Genomic DNA, 18,440 nt, shown 5'->3' with positions numbered 1-18,440 from the left:
CCATTGCTCTCTGATATATCTGATTCGCTTGGTATCCCGAACCATTATCACATCAGGAAGAAATTCGCGCCCGAGCGGGAATCGAACCGCGCCCTAGCGTCTACAAGGCCAAGACGCTGATTGTACAACGGTCCAGTGTCGGAACGCAAGAATGACAAGCGGGAACATGTATCCTCAAATAAAATTAAAAACTAAAAAAAAAAAACTGCATTCTTATGTATCCTCCGTGGGACAGGCTGGTCCCGCCACTGAGGTAAGAAGAATACGGGACGAACGGGTTCGATTCCCGCCCGGGGCGGATTTTATCCTGATGTGATAATGTTCATTCTCGGAACGGCTGGCTTTCTCCTATCCTGTCTTCCTTCTCTCTTCGATTTCGGGACGAAAAGACCATAGCAGTTACAGTTCCCTCTGTCAAACCTCTTAAAAAAAAAAAAAAAAAAATCTCTGTTTCCCCCCTTCCCTTATCTTCTGTTCTATCCTAATATGTACGATTTTATTATATTATGTACGATTTTATTATATTATGTACGATTTTATTATATTATGTACGATTTTATTATATTATATGTACGATTTCATTATATTCCAGGTTCTCTGTCTGCTCAACATGGTAACTCCGGACGAACTCAAAGATGAAGACGAATACGAGGATATCTGTGAAGACATCAAGGAGGAATGTAACAAGTACGGCATAGTGCGGAGTTTGGAAATACCGCGCCCCATTGAAAACGTAGACGTACCTGGCTGCGGCAAGGTAAGACATTGGGCTTGGTTGGCTGCGGTAAAACATGTAAAAAAGATGGGATGGTTTCTAAACGTTTTGGGTACCCGATTTAAGCTCAGTTGTCAAAATATAACGTTATACCGTCTATGGTTTTCTGGTTGGCTCCATTTTCAATGGAAATGTTGATGATATTGAAAAGGTTTCTGATGTCACATCAACAGGCAACACTGGTGTAATGTATTTGTGCGCATGCGTTTCTACGCATTTCTTATTTACTGACGTACAAGAACTCTTTGATCCCCATCCGTGGCACAAGCTCCGGCTTTTACGGATGGGCATACCATTTGCTGAATATTTATTTAATTGAGAGATTTGTATGGAATAAATGGAAATTTCATAAAATAAATAAAGTTGCTTTTTCAGAGTTTTGACCTCAGATTTGGGGTTTTTCACAACTTTTTACGTAGGATTCGACCTTTTAGGCATATTTTTTACACAAATGAAGTCACAAAAGATCTAAGCAGGTCGCATTGACATAGGGCGTTTATTAGAGCCTTACTTATAGCCGTTTCGAGAACGAACCTTATCCGTTCAGGATAAAATCCTTGGGCGGGAATCGAACCCCCAACTTTGCGCTCACAAGACGGTGCCGCAATTACAGATTTCTATATTTGATCTTTAGAATAGCGCTTACAAGGCAGACTCGCTGCCCTCCAAACTAACTAAACTGACAATCCCTTCTTTGAGTTGATTTGACTCCTGATCATAGGCTGGCAATTCCTTCTTACCTGGTTCAATTCGTCCTTGCTGCTGATGCCAGCTCCCACCGTGGAGATGATGGACTTCAGATTTTCGCCCGCGTTGGAGAGCTCATCCTTTTTCACTTCCTCCAGGAGGGAGTGAGTTTTGTCCTTGAGGAATTTCAGACCCGCTCGCAGGCCGGGCCTCTCGCCTAGCACGCCGCGAATCACAATGTAGTGGTCCTGGCTTCGAATCCCGGACTTGGGGTCGGTGATTTTGGACAGATAGCTGGGGAAAGAAATGACAGGAGCATTGTCAGAGTTAATTATTATCTCTACTGGCTAAACGGTTAGGGATATCGAAAAATTATGGTTAGCCGCGAATCACAATGTAGTGGTCCTGGCTTCGAATCCCGGACTTGGGGTCGGTGATTTTGGACAGGTAGCTGGGGAAAGAAATGACATGAGCATTGTCAGAGTTTATTATTACCTATCTTTACTGGCTTCAACGGTTAGGGATATCGAAAAATTATGGTTACAGACCCCCCTAAAACCCCCGAAAAAGTCCGTTCATTAATGAAAGTCGTGTGATGTTCACACCAGATTTTTATCAACAAAGTAACGGTTAGCTATATATTTTGACCGCTTCCTATTCACGTTTCTACTTACTCGTAAAGCACCGTCTCATTCTGGGAGCACCCCAGGGCGTACATAACAGCGATTTTCTCAGAGGCCAGGTCCGTTGTTAGGTAGTACTGCCATAATCTGGTCCACTCTTCTCCAGATCCATATTTGATGCCCATGCAATACACGGCGTCCTTGATGTTAGGGGGGATGCTGAGGAACAAAAGTCGAAGTCGGTCTTTGGTAAGGGCTCTTAGAAAGTAGATTGTCGAAAAATTAATTTCAGATCAGGCAAGTTCGTATGAATTTTATAAAACTTGTTCTTGGCGGTGGTCTTGTTGTTGCTTCTTTCTATTCTCTTCTTTTATCTCTTCTCTTCTGATAGAGAGAACTGTAACGTCGGATAGCTTATCATCCCATAATCGAATCGAAGTAAACGAAGAGAGAAAGAAGAAAGGATGGGAGAAAGCCAGCCGTTCCGAGAACGAACCTTATCGGTTTGGTCTAAAGTTCGCCCCGGACGGGAATCGAACCCTCGGCCTAGCGCTTACAAGACAGGCGCGCTACCAACCAAACAAGAGGACCGAACTAGGCTGGCAATCAGCTTGCTTAATCCAAGATCTTAACTTAAACGGAGTTGAAAACTCACTTTTTGGATAGTGATTAGTGACACGTCGATCCACCCCTGAAAAGCTAATAAACTTACGCTAAAGTTCGCCCCGGACGGGAATCGAACCCTCGGCCTAGCGCTTACAAGACAGGCGCGCTACCAACCAAACAAGAGGACCTAACTATGCTGGCAATCAGCTTGCTTAATCCAAGATTTTAACTTAAACGGAGTTGAACACTCACTTTTTGGATAGTGACACGTCGATCCACCCCTGAAAAGCTAATAATCTTACTTGGTTTTTTCCGGGGCGCGAATCCAGGCACGGAACTCGGCCACGTCTAAAGTTCGCCCCGGACGGGAATCGAACCCTCGGCCTAGCGCTTACAAGACAGGCGCGCTACCAACCAAACAAGAGGACCTAACTAGTCTGGCAATCAGCTTGCTTAATCCAAGATTTTAACTTTAACGGAAAAGTTAAAACTCACTTTTTGGATAGTGACACGTCGATCCACCCCTGAAAAGCTAATAAACTTACTTGGATTTTTCCGGGGCGCGAATCCAGGTACGGAACTCGGCCACAGCTTGGTTATAACAGCCGCTGTGGCCCAGGTTACAAATCCACAGGGAAATGCTGGACCGGCCCAGTTTGCTCATGTTCTCTTCGGTTGACTTGTCCTCTAGACCTAGCTCGTTGAAAATGCCCTCGAGACGGTCGATGAAATAAGTCTGGAAAATTAGAATAATAGGGTTACTTTTTTTCTTCTTCTTTTTTTTCAGCCCCTAGAAGACCTAAGTTAGTTTGATTTGTGAAGCTAACAGGCTAGGACATGGAAGGAGCCCAGGTTTTTGTTCCTCCAAAGGGTTTAAAACCCAATCCTATCCTTCCAAACACCGCGAGGTAGGTGCCTATCTTATACTCCCGGACACGAAATCACGGAAATCAAAGCGAAAAAAGGAAGATGGGATGGGAGAATGCCAGCCGTTCCAAGAACGAACCGAAAAAAGTCATAATAAGTATGGGTTCCATAATAATATATTCAAATAAGGAGCTGGAAAACTTCGAACCTGGGACCTCCGGTGTACAAGTCGAGAAGTATTATACTGTTTTTAAGCGAAAAAAGGAAGATGGGATGGGAGAATGCCAGCCGTTCCAAGAACGAACCGAAAAAAGTCATAATAAGTATGGGTTCCATAATATATTCAAATAAGGAGCTGGAAAACTTCGAACCCGGGGACCTCCGGTGTACAAGCCGAGAAGTATTATTCTGTTTTCCCCCCTTACCTTCATCTGGTTAGCCACCTCAGTTTGGGCGTACGTATGCAAGAGGTCCCGAATATGTGACCACACGGCGTACCACGGGATGAAGTCTTTCTCCGTTTTCAAATATCGGGTCAGCTCCAGGGCAGCCTCGTACGGGACCAAGTCGGCCCGGGCGAGCGTAAACGCATCGTCCAATATTTGGGCCCGGTTGAGAAGATGGATTTGAGCCGGGTTGGCGCTCAGTTGGGCTGCGATTAGGGCCCAGTTTTGGGCGTCGTAGTTCACTCGGTAGAAACCTGGAAGAGAGGGGTTTTTTTTAGAGGTTTGATAGAGGGAACTGTAACTGCTAAGGTCTTATCGTCCCGAAATCGAAGAGAGAAGAAAGACGGGATAGGAGAAAGCCAGTCGTTCCGAGAACGAACATTGTCCGTTCAGGATAAAATACGGCCGCGTGGGAACCCTTGGCCTAGCGCTTACAAGGTAGATGCACTACCAACTAAGCTAACTGGTCACGGCCGTCCTTGCTATGATTACTTTATTGACGGCTGCTCTGAACAGTGCAGTAATTGTTTTGGAGAACCATGTCCTCAGGTTTTTCAACCATGATATCCTCCTTCTTCCCCGTCCTCTTTTAGCGTACACTTTTCCTTGGAGAATGGTGGAGCTTGTATTTTTGAGGGCGCAGGCGTGGGGTTGAACCCACGGATTAGTTAGATCGATGATCAATGGATTTGAACCCACACTCTCCTGTTTATTCCCCGTACACTTTTCCTTGGAGAATGGTGGAGCTTGTATTTTTGAGGGCGCAGGCGTGGGGTTGAACCCACGGATTAGTTAGATCGCTGATCAACGGAATTGAACCCACACTCTCCTGTTTACCAGGCGAGGGGAGTGTAGTGACACCACCGAGGCAGATACTCACCAACTTCCTTCAGGTTAGCGATCAGCCAGTCGTTATTTTCCGGGATGGAGAACTGCACACTGGGCTTGAACCGGTCAAACCAAAACAGATTGGCACGGGACGAGAAGTTGGCGTTGGTTTTGGTGGTGTAGGTGAGCGGGATTGTCCAGTTAGTTTTGTCGGCGTCCCGGTCTGCCTTCTCCACGAGGAAACGTTGCTGAAAAATTGGGGAAGTAAAATTAGGCGTGAAAAGATGATTTCCAATCTTCTGAAGCTCCTTTCCCCCTCCTAGGATAAAATCCGCCACGGGCGGGAATCTAACCGCGACCTAGCGCTCACAAGGCAGACGCGCTACCACCCAAGCTAACTACTAGAAACTAGACTGGCAATTTATTTTTTAACCTCTGAAGAAGTTACTTGTGGGGTTCGCGAAATCCGCCCCTGGGCGGGAATCCAACCCGCGATCATTACCTGGGTTACAGTGACGACTTTGCTGGAATAATTCCTGCTGAATGTGACAAGGGGAAAGCCGGGCTTATTGACCCACTGGTCCACGAATCCGGTGATGGAGGTGCTATTAGGGGGCAAGTATTGGGCGCCGCCTATTTCAGTTAGAACCTCGTCAAAAGCGTCCCACAGGTTAGCCGGCTCCACTGTACCTCTGTGAAAAAAGAGAGGTCAGAATATTATAAGTTAGATTATTAGAACATCTTATATCCTTAGTAGGCACCAACCTCACCGTACCTCTGTGAAAAAAGAGAGGTCAGAATATTATAAGTTAGAACATCTTATATCCTTAGTAGGCACCAACCTCACCGTACCTCTGTGAAAAAAGAGAGGTCAGAATAGTATAAGTAAACAATAAACATGGACAATGGTAAAATGTACAGAGAAATTCCCATTTGGACAGACACAGGGGTAAATAATACATAACATGGGGAGGCGGGGGGGAATAAAATACCTACGTAGACAGAGGTGAAGCAAAATAAAAAAAGAAAGAAAAGGAAACAAGTACAAAGGATAAAGCCGAAAGGGTGTGGAACTGCAGCAGAAAAAAAATGAAGCAAAAATAATGAAAAAGAAGCAGTAAGAAGAAGAAAAAAGAGAGGAAGAAGAAGACGGAGAAGAAAAAGAGGAAGAAGAAGAAGAGAAGAAGACGGAGAAGAAAAACAGGAAGAAGAAAGGAAGTAGGTAAATATGTATGTATAACACTGTTTGTAAAAAAAACCCCCAACACGACCCAAGAACTTAATTAATGAAAATGTCGTTCAGCACCAAAAGCACCCAAAGGAAACTGGTTTCAGGAATACAAGGAGTTATGAGGAACACAAGGATACCTATTCACCCTTTCGTAGCATGTTGCACCTACCTACCTACCTAGGTGTAACCACAAAACCTACCTACCTAGGTGCGACCACAAAACCTCACCTACCTAGGTGCAACCACAAAACCTCACCTACCTAGGTGCAACCACGAAACCTCACCTACCTAGGTGCAACCACAAAACCTCACCTAATACCTAACTAGTAACTACCTACTGCGCAACCCCAAAATATCCAATGCTGCCCTGAGATAAAGACCTAACTAAGTTGGAAAAGCCACAAACCGAATCCAAAGTATCACAAAATGCCTTTTCCTGTGCAGACCAGCAGACAACAGACCTGAAGCTGTGTCCACACATAGTCCACGGCCGTTGAGCGATCATCGATCAACCGTCGATCCCATCGATCGACAACTGTCGACTATGTGTGGACTTGTGGACACGGCGTTTCCAGCGCAACAAAGAAAAATACTCATTGTTTGTGTAGGTAGACCTAATAAACCGAAGGCAAAAATGCTTGCTTTCTGTGCAAACCCAATAAATCCAACGCAACAATGTAAAAAATCGTCAATTTGTCAGTCACCAAGTTCGAAATTTTTTAACCCCTTTTGTGCCGACTCCTGTCGATGTGAAAAACTCCAAAATCCATGTGAAAAACTCGACAAAATCGATGTGCAGAACTCCAAAACACGCCGCTGGACACGGACACACTCCCTGGTTAAACACCACTCCCATCTTACCACGTCCATACTGTAGAAACACCCGAAAAAAGTCGCAAAGGATTCTTTGAGCCAAGCGTAACCCCACTTGTACGGGGTCAGTAGATCCCCAAACCATTGGTGACTAAACTCATGGGCCACCGTGCCTACAATGTTTAGTGTCTGGGCTGCTTTCACTTCAGATGGTATAGAAAAGAGGCAGGCCTCCCTAAATAAAGAAATAAAATTTGAAAATATATACATTTTGTTGTTATTGTTGTTGTAGCAGTGACAGCAGATCAGTCAACAGATAAAGACCTAACTAAGTTGGAAAAGCCACAAACCGAATCCAAAGTGTCACAAAATGCCTTTTCCTGTGCAGACCAGCAGACAACAGACCTAAAGCTGTGTCCACACATAGTCCACGGCCGTTGAGCGATCCCATCGATCGACGACTGTCGACTATGTGTGGAGTTGTGGACACAGCTGTCCAGGGCACTAATAAAGGATAAAAACTACAGAAAGTAAAAAAAAATCACTGGTTGTGTAGGTACGCTTACTAAACCTAAGGCAAAAATGCTTGTTTTCTGTGTAAATAAATCAAAACCAACAATTTAAACAATGTGAAAATTCGTCAAATTGTCAGTCACCATCAGGTTCGAAAGTGTTTAACCTCTTTTGTGCCGACCCCTGTCGATGTGCAACTCCAAAACACGCCGCTGGACACACTCCCTGGTTAAACACCACTCCCAGCTTACCACGTCCATACTGTAGAAACACCCGAAAAAAGTCGCAAAGGATTCTTTGAGCCAAGTGTAATCCCACTTGTACGGGGTCAGTAGATCCCCAAACCATTGGTGACTAAACTCATGGGCCACCGTGCCTACAATGTTTAGTGTCTGGGCTGCTTTCACTTCAGATGGTATAGAAAAGAGGCAGGCCTCCCTAAATAAAGAAATAAAATTTGAAAATATCTACATGTTGTTGTTGTTGTTGTTGTTGTTGTTGTTGTTGTTGTTGTTGTTGTTGTTGTTGTAGCAGTGACAGCAGATCAGTCAATATTTCCAACAGGTTCCAGGGTTGGAATGAGATGAAGGAAGGTGGCAGCTCGCTTTGGGTTCTTCCAGAGGTCTATCGGGAAAATATCTACACACTCGTGGGTACCTTCCTACTACCACTGGACAATTTGCAAGAATCACGAAAGAATCCCGTGCCAAACATTTTCTTGCTCGAAAGATTGGTCTGGCCATCCAGAGAGGAAACGCTGCAGGCATCCTAGAGCCTCTACTGGAGGGGAGAAATTTTAGTGAATTTTTCACATACCTACCTAAGTACGTATATTACCTACTACCTACCTAATAACACCTACATATATAAATACTTAACTAAAATTTGCTGCTGCTGATGCTTAAACCCCTTTAAGATAACTAATAAAATCATAATAAATCTCATAAAATATAGGTACCTAGCTACTTATACTACCTTGAATGGGCATTATTTATGCTACGACAAAAATTTGGCAATGCAAATGACACGAACAAAATCAATTTCACATTCAGCATACGACGCAGCGCAGCGTTTAAAAAAACCCGGCCAAAAAAGTTACACAAGAAAAATACCCATGTTTTAAGAAATATACCTAATGTTTAGAGTTAATTAATTCATTGCACGGACGACCACAACACGTTCGCTCCCACAGCTCTGTTAGCACGCTGACTCCCGTCTTACCCAGTGAGTACCGGCGTACTCGAAAAAGGTGGCGAAGGCTTCATTGAGCCAGGCGGAGTTCCATGTCGCGGGTGTGACCAAATCGCCGAACCACTGGTGACTGAACTCGTGCGTGACGGTAGACACGACGTCGTCGATGCGTGTCTTTTTCGTGCGCGACGGATCGAGAAAGAGATAGACCTCTCTAGAAATAGATAGACGATGGCGGGAAAATTAAGAGAATAAGCGGAAAATTTGAGAAAATAAGCGGGTAAGCTGGAAAATACTGCAAATTAATAAAAATGGGGCGGGAGAAAGTGTCCAAACGTTGTGGCTACATTCTTCATCGGAGAACTTCGCGTTCTTTCATGTTGACAGAACAGGTTATCTTCCTTTTCGCTACAAAGTCATCTTGAAGATGGTAGTATTGCGTGCGCCAAGACCAAGAACAAACCAGAGTTTAGGTAACGCCTATCGGAAAGGAAAGAAACCCGAGTCTAGGTAAAACCTAATAACATACCATAACTAAAATTAAAACACAGTGTAGACTGCAAAACACCTCGGCTAGGGAAAATAACAGCATGGTCGGAAATTGGAGTACTTGGTCAAAAATTAGGATACCTACTTAATAAATCAAGGACCGGACGAATCAAGGATAAAGGATCAATGAGGATATAGCTCCTCAGAGTCGTGAACTGAGGATACCCCTAGGTAAGGATGTAGGACAGAATTATTGTAACACATTCATTCCCTCTTTTTTGGCCCAGTTCTGTCGAGGTCGAACGACCATTTCCATCGGTTGAGGTTCGACAGTTTCCAATTCAAGCAGAAAGCAAAACTACGGACAAGGACATTGTAGGGCAGAATGGACAGATGGCGGCCAAATAAGACAAATAAATTAATTTTCTATTCTTTTAATCCAGTTTAGCCCAAGCTGTACATAATTTTTTTTTGACATGTGAATACGGTGCGGTGGTGGTACCTACCCATTTTGCTGTTGAATACTGATCTCAGGACAACTTTCAGAGGACAGTATAGGTCAGAAGGGTTAATTTCTTTTTGGGTTCCCAAAATGGTTGAACAAATTACGAAGCTCTATACAACCCAAATTAATTCGTTGACGACAAGACGGTACGATTGCGGGGACGGCGTTGTTATAAACCAACAGGACAACAACTCTGTGGGGTAACGTTATGTCCGAGTAATTTATAGCCGTATTTTTCTTGTTGAAGTTTTCTAGCTTCCAATCCCCATTATTTATTATTATTTTTTTTTTTTTAGGAGAGGCCATTTTGAATTTGAAACCTCCAAGGTTTTGCACACAAGCGCAACCACGCCAGTTCTAACTCTTCAAACCAATTTCTGTATTTCACTTTATGCCGAAACGGAAAGAGGGGAGAAGCCTCACATCATTGATACACGTTACGCAGGAAGCGTACGGTCAGAGCTAAGCTAGTGCAGCCAGTGTCATTGTAACCTCAATTACCGTTACCACCTAAAGAAATGGGTTTAGCTGACTTAGCGAGACCCCTAGCTGCCGTCTGCGCCAGAAACAACTGTAATACTGTACACGCTAAAGAAATGGGTTTAGCTGACTTAGCGAGACCCCTAGCTGCCGTCTGCGCCAGAAACAATAAAAAAAAACTTCCACAAGAAAAATGCGACAAAATCTAGCCCAAAGAAACCCCCGCTGACGACACTTCAAGTCGCTACGCCGGCGTTCAGGAATGCAACAAGTACGGCATAGTGCGGAGTTTGGAAATACCGCGCCCCATTGAAAACGTAGACGTACCTGGCTGCGGCAAGGTAAGATATTGGGCTTGGTTGGCTGCGGTAAAACATGTGTAAAAAAAGATGGGATGGTTTCTAAACGTTTTTGGGGGTACCCGCTTAAAGCTCAGTTGTCAAAATATAACGTTATACCGTCTATGGTTTTCTGGTTGGCTCCATTTTCAATGGAAATATTGATGATATTGAAAAGGTTTCTGATGTCACATCAACAGGCAACACTGGTGTAATGTATTTGTGCGCATGTGTTTCTACGCATTTCTTATTTACAGACGTAACAACTCTTTGATCCCCATCCGTGGCACAAGCTCCGGCTTTTACGGATGGGTATACCATTTGTTGAATATTTATTTAATTGAGAGATTTGTATGGAATAAATGGAAATTTCATAAAATAAATAAAGTTGCTTTTTCGGAGTTTTGACCTCAGATTTGGGGTTTTTTCTTTAAGTGTGGACTCGGGGGTCCCTCAATGAACCGAAGGCAAGTATCCCTTATATGTGTTTGTTCACCCATCTTCCATGTACAGGTTAACAGAAAAACATCGAAACTCTATTTCGTGTTAAAATGGGCCGGGCTTCGAACTCTTGACGTTCGCGTGCCCTCTCGGCACGCTTGATTTTTTATTCCAGAAAAAAAGTGAAATATTACCGTGTAGGACTGATACATAACTCAACAAAGTTCCTAGTCTTTTGAGGAAAAAGAGGGACAGATAAAATGGGCATTGATAAAATTTAAAATATTAATATAGGAAACAGAGTCTATTTTATCTCTTGTAGAAATAAAATTGCCTACAGTTTCCAAAGTTACTAGTCAAGTAAAGACGTTGTTCTTTTTCCTATATTAATATGTTGCTACTTGACAGATCGACTCTCCTAGAGAAGTAAATTTAAAATAATTGTAGCGGATTCTAAATTGTATTATTCTAATCAAAGTATTAGGTAGGTAGTAGGTACACTTAATTACTGTCTTCTTCAAATCCACCCTAATTTTCCTTTTCTCATTTAGACATCCTGTCCTCAAGTTTCCTCGCCTTTGCACTTGTGACTGTATGAATTAAAATAAATAAATAAAAACTGTACACAAGAATGATTTTGGTTTTAATTTCTGGTTTATTTTAAGTACATCACAACAGTTCGAACTATTCAAAGGGTAAACTATTTTCACAGATGGAGACAATTGGACAGTATTGAGCAGAAAAGAGCCATAAGGCAATTTCCCGTATGGATGGTTCTGTTCTGCTCAATGCTGTACTACTTAGGTTAAACAGTTTGGACACACATAATAATCATAGAAAATAATGATAATATCATCAAAGTACGAAATCAGAGCTCTTCTTTTGCTATTTGTACTAGGAAGACGCTTGTCTTTCATTGGACTAACCTGGTTCCAATCTATCCTGATTTAGGGAATTTCAGCTTTATTTTAGTTAAGTTATCTGCCAAAGTGTAAGTCTTTAGGGTTATTTTGATAGACCATGCTGGTAGAATATGCAACAAAACAATCCTATTTAAATGTGAACCCCGTACGTGAATATGAATATGCACCCGTGTGAATATGCACCCGTACGTACCCTGAGCTGCAAGCCCTCCCTGCTTGATGAGCCTGAGGGAGTGAAGGCCATGCTGGAGTACCTAAAGCTCATCGGCTTTTACACAAAAATATAACGCCTTAAGAGAGGCCCCACGAAGGACAAGAGATTGTTAAAGAGGGAAAAATTTAAAAAAAAAAATGTGAACCATTTTACCTAATGATCTGTAAGTATTCTAGGCTTTCACGTCAGTGATCCGTAGTTCATTTCCTTGCGGAGTCGGAAGTTTTTTTTTGCTACTTGGATTTCAGGGTACACTCGGCCTCGTGAGGTCAATTGAGCTCTTAGTATTTACTGCTGTCATATTATGCATAAAAATTGTGGAAAGGCTCCCAGATTAACAAATAATTATCAAAATTCTGATAATTATCATAAGTTAAAACTTAGGTAACTTTATCATAAGTTATAACTTAGGTAACTTTCCCCTCAAAATCACCCACCCCCTCAAAGTTAACTTTCCCCTGAAAACCCCTCACCCTCTCTTACCCCACACTTTGATCTAATCTTCCTCTGCTTAAGTCCTTTCTTTTGATAAAATTGGATCTTGAAAAAGTTCGTCGAGTTCAGACTTAAGTGGCGTATGGTACAGGTGGGCCAATAAATGGTACGTTTTTTAGGTGGGCCAATAAATGGTACACTTACCCTATCTGATACATTTATGACCAGGGCCGTATTTATAGGGGGCCCGGGCCCCCCTCGAGCTTCATATTTCTCTTTTACTGTAGGCGAGACTCCGAAAATTTGGAGCAAATGTAACCAGATTGAAAAGGGTGTTTTCTGGATTCAAGGTGTTAGAAAATGGTTCTTGACACACGTTTGACACAATCAAATTGGTTTGAGAGCAAACTCGACACCTCCAATTCTAACAACAGGCCAATCCTAAATCCTTCCTAACTGGACAAGCTTATTCTAAATCCTGTGACACCTCCAATTCTAACAACAGGCCAATCCTAAATCCTTCCTAACTGGACAAGCTTATTCTAAATCCTGTCTAACTCTGCCCAAATCGTATCCTAAATCCTTCCTAACTCTGCCCAAATCTAACCAACACAACCAGTGCAGTAGCAACCATCACACTCGGGGCAAACTGTCTCAGTCCCGTAGCGCCGCTTGGCTTCTGGGTGGTCGCATGGGTGGGATGGCTGGTCGGGTGGGTAGGCAGTGGCGACTGGCTAGGGGTGGTGGGGGACGGGGTCGTACTGGGGGTGTTGGCGCCGAACCATTTTTCCAGTGCCTTCTGGTGATTGGCGCTGCGGGTGAAGCGCTCCTGAATGTGGGTCAGGGTCTTGTTGATGCTGGCCCCGATGGTGGGGTTACTCTGGTATCCAGTCAGGATGGAGGTGAACTGAAAAACGGAGAACGGGAAAAAATTAGGGGGAAAAAAACGGATATTTCCACGCATTTCCCGATTTTGAAAATTTGGACCGATTGCAATACTTTCTCATCACTAGTATAGCTTCTCTATAACTGTAGTAATAGAAAGTAAAAATCAGTGGAAGAAACTCTAAAATGTTAGAAAATCCTAGAAAAGTCGTGAAAATAAAAATATGTTTGATAGAGGGGACTGTAACAATGGGTGTTTTACCGAAGTCGTACAAAGGAGGACAGGATAGGAGATAGCCAGCCGTTTCGCAGTGCCTTCTGGTGATTGGCGCTGCGGGTGAAGCGCTCCTGAATGTGGGTCAGGGTCTTGTTGATGCTGGCCCCTATGGTGGGGTTACTCTGGTACCCAGTCAGGATGGAGGTGAACTGAAAAAGGGAGAACGGGAAAAAATTAGGGGGGAAAAAACGGATATTTCCACGCATTTCCCGATTTTGAAAATTTGAACCGATTGCAATACTTTCTCATCACTGGTATAGCTTCTCTATAACTGTAGTAATAGAAAGTTTTTTTCTATTAGTAATAGAAAGTAAAAATCAGTGGAAGAAACTCTACAATGTTAGAAAATCCTAGAAAAGTTGTGAAAATAAAAATATGTTTGATAGAGGGGACTGTAACAATGGGTGTTTTTCTGAAGTCGTAAAAAGGAGGACAGGATAGGAGATAGCCAGCCGTTTCGAGAACGAACCTTATCCGTTCAGGACAAAATCCTTGGGCGGGAATCGAACCCCCAACTTTGCGCTCACAAGACAGTGCCACAATTACAGATTTCTTTATTTGATCTTTAGAATAGCGCTTACAAGGCAGACTCGCTGCCCTCCAAACTGACTAAACTGACAATCCCTTCTTTGAGATTGATTTGACTCCTGATCCTGAGACTTAGATAGACTCAGTTTCCTAGGGGACGGCGTGCATCTCTAGAGGGTGACGGGAGTCTCCCATACAAATCTCAGCCGGCTGGGGGTAATCAATTAACGGAGCACTGACTACAGATTGTTCATAAAGTCTGGGGACCCCTGTATATTTTTTTGAATGGCTAATAATAAGAAGCCGAAATGTAGGGTACCTAATGTTTTATTTTTGAAAATGTGTACCATTTTTTGACGTACTCGCCAAATTTCGGCTGCAGCCAGGTTCGGCCCCAGGGCGGTCAACTTCAAAATCTTAAATACCTAAGAATCTTAAATGAGTTCCGTACTTACCCCAAATCAGCTCCATTTCTAAGGTAGTCCTGCAAGGCGTTCTGGAACACAGTGGGCGTCAATACATTCTCGATCATCCGCAGGACGGAGCCACCTGTAAACCAGAACCACAATATGAGTGGGCTAGCCTAGTAAGCTTTAGGTCGCGGGTTCGATTCTCGCCCGGAGCGAACAAGTTCTAAAACCATGGTTCAAGGGGTAAGCAGACCTGACGAAAGAGGTAAAGAGAAGCGAAATTGGTTTTGATTGTTTGCCTAACGAAAAAGTAGCTAGGCAACTTAGTTAACTTGGAAGGTAGCGTGCCTGTCTTTTGAGTGCACAAATAAGGTTCGTTCTCGGAACGGCTGGCTCTCTCCCATAGTCTGTCCTCCTTCTGTCTTCTATTTTTGGACGGTAAGACTTCCGATGTTACAGTTCCCTCTGTCAAATCTTACCGACAGGATCGATGGTTTCGAGATAATTATGTGCTTGTGGGAGTTCGGTGTAAAAGAAGAAGAAGAAGAATTGAACTGAATTGAATGAAATATTTACAAACAATGATAATCACAAAGTTAAGAATGTTTAGAGTTTAGATCATCCCCTAAGCTTACAAAAACTTCTAGGGGGTGAGGGTGTTCTTCTGTAGGTATGCTCAGCTTTATCACAGAAGATTTTGCACCCTGTGTGGGTGGGCACCTATGTCAATGAACCGGGCTGCTGTGGCATCCTATAGAGTAATGCATGGTCCCAGTAGGGGTGCCAAATCTTTATCACAGAAGACTTTGCACCCTGCGTGGGTGGGCAATTGATGAACTCCTCCAGGCTTAATCATATATAATGTACTTATATGTAAAGGGCCTTTCACCCTAGAGTCAGGAACAGACCATCAGCAAGACGAGTAAAGAAGGGGCCGCACCCTGAAGTTAATGTTAATTCAAATTCCGGGGTGAAAGGCTCTCAAAGAAGATGTAATAATAATAATAATAATAATGAGCTAGAGAAATCACCAGTCTGTCTATATTCACAAGTAAATTACTAGAAGGGGCCGCACCCTGAAGTTAATGTTAATTCAAATTCCGGGGTGAAAGGCTCTCAAAGAAGATGTAATAATAATAATAATAATAAAAAGGTGCCAAATGATTCAAGGTGATTTAAGGTGAGCTAGAGAAATCACCAGTCTGTCTATATTCACAAGTAAATTACCTACTCAAAGATCTACATTAACTATTTTTTTTTACCATTTCAGGAATGATGCACTCACTGCAGTTGAAAAAGTGTTGCTGACACTGAGGTTTTTTGCCACGGGTAATTTCTTAATACCCTGTGGTGATTTCTCAGGTATCCACAAGAGCACTGCATGCAAAACTGTTACAACTGTCTCCAAAGCAATAGCTGAGTTGAGACCTCAATATATCAGAATGCCTGATGGACAGGAAGCATTGTCAGTAAATGTAATATTGACAACACTGTGTTGTGGTTCGTGGTGGGAAATTTTAAAAATATTAAAAATAATGTGACTTTTGTCAATTCTCAACTTTTTTCCGTCGCAAAGGTGCGCACTCAGAACGGTGAGCTGACTCAGCCCGCGGCCAAACTGGCTGTTCTTCCCTTGGGAGACTCCCATGATCACAATTGTAATAGAATTACAGACCTCCTTCCGCACCAAGTGCGATCTCAGTTGTAAATAATGCTTACTTACCAATCTAATTCTTACCTAACGCATCCAGTGCGATTTCACTTGTACATAGTAATTAATGCATTTAGTGCTCCCAATCAATCATGTTAGGGCGACCATAACGCGGGCTTCCGATCCTACGTTCTAAAAATTCACCCGATATAATGAATGCCCAATATTTGTGCTCCGATTGTCTTAGGATATGACTGGATTGTCAGAAACCGTGTAATCCTACAGATATATGGATTATCGAAACAATTGACACTTGGTACCAAAGAAAGGGAAAACATTCCCTTAGCAAACCCCAGCAATATAAATACAATGCATTTAGTGCTCCCAATCAATCATGTTAGGGCGACCATAACGCGGGCTTCCGATCCTACGTTCTAAAAATTCACCCGATATAATGAATGCCCAATATTTGTGCTCCGATTGTCTTAGGATATGACTGGATTGTCAGAAACCGTGTAATCCTACAGATATATGGATTATCGAAACAATTGACTCTTGGTACCAAAGAAAGGGAAAACATTCCCTTAGCAAACCCCAGCAATATAAATACAGCGGATGACTTAGCGTCCGCCAACGAAAAAGCAGTCAGTGTGTCACAACACTGGCAAGGATCAATTTAGTCATGATCGAACACAGAAAGTTCTTTTGAAATTTCATTTTCACTTTTTTTTCTCTTCTCCTTCTTAAGTCAGTGTGTCACAACACTGGCAAGGATCAATTTAGTCATGATCGGACACAGAAAGTTCTTTTGAAATTTCATTTTCACTTTTTTTTCTCATTTAGTCATGATCGGACACAGAAAGTTCTTTTGAAATTTCATTTTCACTTTTTTTTCTCTTCTCCTTCTTAAAAAAAGCATAATTATTCCAATGAAAAATATGCGGACATGCATTTAGCATATGGTGTATCAAACGAAAATGCTGTGCTGGCACAACGACTTTATAGGGTACGATACCCAAACGGAAACATCCCTGCTCGAACAACATTCCAAAGTATTAATCAGAGGTAAGTTTGATAGATTTTCAACCCTTAGTGCTACCCTATGTTATACCGAAAATTTTGCCTCTCTACATGGGGCAAAAATCGTCAGGTAAGCAAAGGCTGTTAAAATTTTTGTACCAAGATGCCACAAAGTGAAAATACCGTCCTCAAGGTCCTGCATGAGCACGATATGCATGCTTTCCATTTAACAGGAACAGAACGGGAAGGTACATTTGTACCAGGTCACAATATGAATCCCTTCCCCTGGTTTCACCAAGGAATAATAGCCGGACTAGCCCTTCGAGAGATGGAAATGTGAAAGCTGGATTTAGAAGATAGGAGGTTGGACCTACAAACTTCGAATGTGAGATGAAAGTCAGAAGAAAACATCATACACGAGTTGTATGGTGTATTTCAACACAAGTGCTCACGTCTTATCATATTATTTTTCACTTTCAAAATCAATTTTCCAACGAGACGAATAGTCGGCTATCAGCCGAGACAACTGACGCTTATTAGAGTAGACCTTTAGTCTCAATGTAAATAATCGTCAGAGCTCAAGTCTATGGTAAAAAAAAAAGAAAACATTGTAAACTGCATCCTCCACCTGAAATGCCAAAGGGTGTGTCAAACTCAGATGGTAAACAGTGGCAAAGCAGGGGCTGAGATTTAAAGAGTTGTGCACAGAGCACTCAGCAATCATGGGATTGCTTTCTGAAAATGGCTCCAAAAAAGTTCAAAAAGCTTCACCATAGCTTTCATAATGCAACTTTAAAACCCCCTTTTTTGGCTAGATTGTGTGTGGTCTAGCTGATCAAGTCTGTGTCTCTGTGTGTATAACATTTTCTTGGTCAAAATCATTTTCTTCAGTGCAGTAAACCCCTTTTTTTCTGTAACCTGAAACCCCCCTGTGTTCTCATAACATAACTTTTCAACCCCACCTGTTGCTCTAAAGTCATTTTGTGCTGAACTCAACTCAACCAATCAACCCCATTATTTTAACTAAAATAATACTTGTATCAACCTATCAACCTCAAACATGTAAATTTCACATTTACAAACCAAAACTTTCATTGCTCAATTGACCGCTCTCCCAGAAGAGTGCCCTCATTCCTATTTCAATGTACCTTTGAAATGGTACTGTAAGTTATCAAACTACCAACCACTTTATTCTAACAAACCAGGTTACTCCTCTTTGCAAGACTACCCAACGGTCTTCCTACATAGACACTCACCAAGTGCC

General features: G+C 42.5%; 1 protein-coding gene across 1 annotated transcript in view; it reads right to left on the bottom strand.

The window, feature by feature from the left end:
• Positions 1 to 14,648, bottom strand: part of LOC103509111 (aminopeptidase N-like) — a 21,537-nt gene extending 6,889 nt beyond the window's left edge. Inside the window, exons 1-6 of the mRNA XM_026823528.1 lie at positions 14,551 to 14,648; positions 5,335 to 5,524; positions 4,885 to 5,080; positions 3,984 to 4,258; positions 3,237 to 3,427; positions 2,137 to 2,304 (exon numbers count right to left, since the gene is read on the bottom strand). Coding sequence (XP_026679329.1) covers positions 2,137 to 2,304; positions 3,237 to 3,427; positions 3,984 to 4,258; positions 4,885 to 5,080; positions 5,335 to 5,524; positions 14,551 to 14,627 — 1,097 coding nt within the window. The 5' untranslated portion in view covers positions 14,628 to 14,648. The remainder of the gene's footprint in view (positions 1 to 2,136; positions 2,305 to 3,236; positions 3,428 to 3,983; positions 4,259 to 4,884; positions 5,081 to 5,334; positions 5,525 to 14,550) is intronic.
• Positions 14,649 to 18,440: the final 3,792 nt, after the last annotated feature.

The sequence above is a fragment of the Diaphorina citri genome, unplaced genomic scaffold (genome assembly GCF_000475195.1).
Source record: "Diaphorina citri unplaced genomic scaffold, Diaci psyllid genome assembly version 1.1 scaffold468, whole genome shotgun sequence".
Classification (NCBI taxonomy): Eukaryota; Metazoa; Arthropoda; class Insecta; order Hemiptera; family Psyllidae; genus Diaphorina; species Diaphorina citri.
The sequence above is the reverse complement of the archived record's forward strand: the minus strand, read 5'-3'. Positions and strand labels throughout refer to the sequence as shown.